At 37.6% G+C, this 5,698-nt stretch overlaps 1 protein-coding gene across 1 annotated transcript; it reads right to left on the bottom strand.

The window, feature by feature from the left end:
- Positions 1 to 5,172, bottom strand: LOC107622977 (BAG family molecular chaperone regulator 6). The gene is made up of 3 exons (XM_016325066.2): positions 4,934 to 5,172; positions 2,123 to 4,182; positions 1 to 1,859 (listed from the first exon to the last, which is right to left on the bottom strand). The coding sequence occupies exons 2-3, from the start codon at positions 4,142 to 4,144 to the stop codon at positions 156 to 158; spliced, it is 3,726 nt and encodes a 1,241-aa protein (XP_016180552.1). The 5' UTR covers positions 4,145 to 4,182; positions 4,934 to 5,172; the 3' UTR covers positions 1 to 155.

Below are 5,698 nucleotides of genomic sequence, written 5' to 3'. Positions count from 1 at the left end.
TGAGCAGCGAAAAGTTTAGCACTTATGTTTCATATATTTAACACCAAGTGAAATTGACACATTAAAATGTACAAAGGATCCAATCTCTCATACCATACCAAAACCTCAGAATTACAAGCTTACAACACATAACACCCTTTTAAACCAAAATAGTTTTACATTGCAACATCAATAGCTCTATGTTGTAATAGATTATTTTTTGAACTAATGTTGGACAATGATGACGCTGGTTTGAACCTCTTAGTCCTCATTCTCTTCTTGCTCCTTGCTAATCTCTTCTCCAAATCCTTAACCCTTTCTGTCAAATCTGATATCACTTTCAATTGTTCATTCCCAGCATCAAGCAACCTGTTCATCATATTTCTCAGCTTCTCATTTTCTTCCAATAATTCACCATTCTTGAGTTTTCCATTATGTTCAGCAACCTGATCTGCCTCTTTTGATAATGCTGTGTCTTCATTGTTGCCACTGGGTACTTGTGCAGCAAGCTTCTCTACACTCTCAGTTTGTTCCTCAAGCTGTGTTAACTCCTTTTTGTACTCCTCTTCCATATACGAGTCACTAACAAGTTCTGCAGCCCTTTTCACAGACTCCATAGTTGGCAATTCAGCTTCATTTCCCGTTTCCTCTTCACATTCGACTGCTATATCTATATCTCGCTCCGCATCACCTTTAAGTTCCTCGTCTTTCGAGCATTCAACCTTCACCCACCCATCTGATGATTCCTCAGAAGATTGAACCTCTTCCTGCTCTTCCATCTGCTGTTCAGGCTCCAGTTGAGTGTCTTTCGCAGCAACACTACATTGCTCTTCTATGGCAGGTGGAACTTTTTCAGGGGCATCACACTTCACAGGTTCGGACTTTATTTTTTCTTCTTCATCAAGCAACCCTACAGGAAGCTCCGTTATATGTTCCATATCTCTATCATGCTTCCCAGATTCAAACTCTATCGTTTCTTCTTCATCAAGCAATTCCACCGGAAGCTCCATAATAGGTTCCAACTCTTCATGTTGTTGTTGTTGAGCCGTGGAAATTTTAGTTCCATCATCATTCTCCTTAGATTCAGATGCTGCTGTATCCTCATCAAGCAACCCAACTGGTAGTTCCACAATGGCTTCCACTTCCTCTTCATGATCCAGTTCCCGCTTTGAAAATTTTGCTCCATCATCTTTGTTGAATTCAGATGCAGCATTTTCCTCATCAAGCACCCCCACCGGCAGCTCCACAATAGATTCCACATCTCCAAGCTTTGTTTCCCCATCATCCTTCACGAGTTCAGCTGGATTTTCATCAAGCACGCCCACCGGCAACTCTTTTAGTCCATAGATACCTGATGAATCTACTTTTGCTTTCTCATTTTGTTCTTCATTCTTGGAACTACAGTCAGCACCATCCTCGTCTATGACTCCCACAGGTAATTCTTGCAAAGCATTTGTGTCTGAATTCTCAATCCCTGTGGGAGTGTTGCCAACCTCTGATCTTGCTTCAAATTCCACAGAAAGATCGCTTGTATGGTTACATTCATCAACTGCTTCATTTGGTGCTACATTAGGTTCTGCTGCCACATTCAATGCCGGATCAAGCGGTGGCTGAAATTCAATTCTATCTTTTCCCGTCATATCATCATTAATTCCCACAGAAGAATCCTCTCTTGCTACTGCAGCTTTTTCTTCTTGTTGATCCTTCACATGTTCTTCATTCTGTAAATTCTCCGAAATGTCTTCAACAGGCTTCTTGTCTATGAACTCATTCATCTGCTGTTGAGATCTCTTGGCCATTACAGAATCAAGCCTTTCTTGCAAGCATGTAAGCTCTCTTGCCAGAGATTTTCTTGTTTCCCTGAAACTTGGATGCAAGCCCTGGTATATAAATTGAATACCACGTGAGTATAACATTGATCAAGGACAAGGAAGCTAACTAGGACTCTTAACAATCCTCCTAATGCATATGTATCTAATCACTTGCAAATCACATTTATCACACGTGATTGCAATGTAGAGCCATTGATCAAAAAAACAGTGAAACAAATACATACTTCACGCAACATGTTATTACCAAATCAAAGTATATTGAAAAGAAATTGCTGATTTGATATTAAGTTAACAGCATCAGTAACACATACCTGAATAGTATCCAACTTCGGCAGGAGTCTCATTATGTTCTCACCAAGTGCAATCCTTTGCTTCTCATCATTTTGTAGATCAGAAGAGTGCTCAAACGCTTGAACAGAAGCTTTGACATTAGTCAACTCCTTACTGACTTCGGCTATCTGCTTCAATTTCTTCAATGGCTCTGATCTTCTCACTTGGTAACCGCGATACACAGCTTGAATTAAAATGGCTGCATCAACATCTGATAAAGCCTTTCTCTCATTTCCACCTTTGCCAGTTGGTTTGCTCGAGTCCTTTGCTTCATACGGCTTACGAGCTTCTTCCATGATGTTCTCTGCTCCATTTTGTGCCTTCTTTTCTTCAGTATCTCCAACTGAACGATTCTCATCTGCACCCTTGTCTCTATTGGTCTTATTTTCAGTCACCTCGATGGTTTCCTCTTTTGGTTGAACTTCCTTGCTAACATCTGGGGAAGTCAGAAGGCTTGAATCCAGCTGTGGCTTCTCATTGCTCTTGCCTTCGGATACTGGAACATTTTGCTCTTTCGGCTTAACTTCTTCACTGATGTTTGGAACACTCTTGACATCAGAATATACCTGAACCTTGTCACTCACACCAGCTGATTGAGCTTCAGATGGTGCTTCGCTTGCTGCTTTTGAATGCTCTTTTGAGGCAGGAGGACTTGGAGACCTTGAGCTCCCATTGCTGCTTTTGCCATTCTTCTTCCTCGGTAATGGATCAACCCTCAAACAAACAGGAGGTAACTTGCCATTTTTCCGTGGAGATGCTGATTGTTTTTCCATGCCAGCATGAGACTCTTTCTTCGCCACATTCTCCTCAATCTGTTTCACAGGAATAATCCTTTCTCTCTTGGCATTTTCATTTGAATTGTTTCTCCCTTGATGCAATTCTACCTCTTTAACTGGGATGATCTTTTCATTAGTAACATCCTTTGTTTCATCTGAACCACTTCTGTCTATGGATTCAACCGGATTTGACATGGTTCCATTTCTAACAACTTCATCAGCTTTAGAATTTACCGGAACGGACTTGAAGGTATGCGGCGCCTCTTTGACGCATTTCGGACTTGAATGGCTCTCATGATTGTTCTCCTTTCCAACTTCCTCTTGCTTATTGTAGTAAGGCATCCAAAAAATAGGAAATGGGAATTCTGATCTCTGGTTTTCACATTGGTTTTTGTTGTTCATTCCTTTTCCATCATCATAGACCCTTTTATTACTCTCACTTTCCAAGTTCTTGTTTCTTCTTCCATCCCCTTCAAGAACCTTATTTGGCGTGTGATTCATATCAAATGGTAACCATCCATTCCAAATTCTCGGTTCCTGAAAATTCATTGGACTAGAAGCCTTCCTATCATGAGATATCTGATCCTGCTCACCCTTCGCCTCAGCTATGGAACCACTTTTCGCTTCTTTGTTTCTTGTTCTTGTATACTCCGGTGGAATCCAAACAATTGGATATGGATAAGGATAATTCCTTGTCTGAATTGGCGCCAAAGCCTCATCATTATTCACTTTGTTTCCAGCATTATTATCAGGCTCTTCCTCCTCAATCTTCACACTCTGCTCTTCCTTCTGATGGCATGGATGATTTGGACAGCCGCAACAATGATAGTCTCCCGGCATATGCTTCTCATAATCATATCTAGGAAGCTCCATAGTGTAATGTGGTTGTGGTGCATAAGGAACAAAGAATGGTTCCTGATAACCACCAGAATAGTACATTGGTGGAGATGGAAATGGAGCATGATGATGATGATAATGTTGTGGCCTGTAGTTATAGTAGCCATGGAAATTGTTGTTGTGAGCACAGCAAAAATTCGTTGGGTTAGGGTAATGTCCACAACAACCACCATGGCTCCAAGGATGTTCATAGGGAAAAGCTGATTTAGGTGGATTCATATTCATTTGAGGGAGATTAGGCTCAAATCCAGGATAGTAAAAAGGAGGATATGGATTTTGGTTTCTCTGATATGGGTAGGTTGAGTCCATGCTTCTGCATACAGGTATCATGGTTTTGGCAAGGTTAATTGATCCAAAATCCGATATTTCTGCATTTCACAAGAGGATAAGAACAGGATTAACATCAAATTATAATCGTTTCTTTTTTATGGAACAAAACTTATTCATCTTCTGCATACATAGACATAATAATCTACCTTCTCAATGCTACCATTAAAAAACAGCAAAAGCACTATATTCTTATCCTATAAACAATGAAACTTAAAGTTTCTCAATATCATTTTTGTTATAAAACAACTCAACGGTAAGATATATATTCTTAGCTTAAAGAGAACAAGGGGTGATCAAAACACTAATAAATCATAGTTAATTAATTAAACATGGAAGAAAATAAGTTGAGCAAGAATGTGTAACAATATCCAACTGCAACATGAATGATCTCAATGATATTGGTATTATGATTTTTAAAAATGCTATTTATAAATTAAAATCAGTCATTAAAATCAACTACCAATATATTTATATACAAATACAATGTGATTTAATTTATTTTTAATGTGTATTTATATTCTAAAATATATTTTATAACACCTTTTAGTAATTTTTAGTGTACCCATAAAATAGTTGTATAATTTTAGCACTCAGACATAACAACAAATACTTAACAAACATGAAAAAGAGCTGCTTCAGTTCATCATTAACTCTTTCCTATACATTATTAACACTTGTTATTTTCACCATTGATCCCATCAAGAGAGTCACAACAAACAAAGAACATGAATGAATGAATGAATGAAACTGAGTTCTTAAAGAGAATAGGTAAGAATGATAAGAACTTACATTGTTATTATTATTATATCACGATAGAAAGTAAACAACACAACACAAGATATGAAGAAATGCAACAAACTCCAGCCAAACGGTTCCACACGATCCAAATGAAAAGATTTTTCAGTGCAAAATCAAGCCACCAACCCAAAAAAGCAGAGAATTTCTGTAAGTGTTCTTCTCTCTGTGTGTATGATTATCAAAGCTGAAATCTTTTTTTGTTTGTTTATTGTTTGTATCTTAGAATTGAGACCCTTTTTATATTAGAAAAAAATAAACTTAAAAATAGAATAGAAAGAGAGAGAGAAAAAATGAGTTCCAGATGCTTCGCGCGTTTCCGAGTTCATACAACAAAATCTAACGCATGCTCTAGATTTTTCGTGTGGCTGCCACGTGTCAAATTCATAAATATCCACAAAGTCAAGAACCTTCTATGCTATTTTTATTATTTTACATAACTGAATGAACCTTCCTGTACAAATTTTAATTCCAGTAAATATCTAAATTGATTTTTATTATTATAATTTAGTTGTTAACAAGTTTTTATTATTTCGGAAGTTGTTTAGAATGATTCCATTAGTTCAAATTTGTCTTTTTATTTTTAATTAAACTTTTTATTATGATTTTAATGTTAGTGATCATGAATAGTGCTTAAACAGAGATAAAATGATGCAAAACAGCAAATAGAATACCCTGAAGTAAGGATCTTTCTGGCGTTTAAACGCTAGAAAGGGAAGACTATTGGGCGTTTAAACGCCCATGGAGGTAGCAGGCCTG

The sequence above is a fragment of the Arachis ipaensis genome, chromosome B02 (assembly GCF_000816755.2).
Source record: "Arachis ipaensis cultivar K30076 chromosome B02, Araip1.1, whole genome shotgun sequence".
NCBI lineage: Eukaryota > Viridiplantae > Streptophyta > Magnoliopsida > Fabales > Fabaceae > Arachis > Arachis ipaensis.
The sequence above is the reverse complement of the archived record's forward strand: the minus strand, read 5'-3'. Positions and strand labels throughout refer to the sequence as shown.

Excerpts from the sequence above, each read along its gene's own strand:
- LOC107622977 (XM_016325066.2), bottom strand. The coding sequence starts at position 4,144 with ATGATACCTGTATGCAGAAGCATGGACTCAACCTACCCATATCAGAGA. Across the intron at positions 1,860-2,122 it reads CGAAGTTGGATACTATTCAG|GGCTTGCATCCAAGTTTCAG; the intron begins GTATGTGTTACT and ends TTTATATACCAG.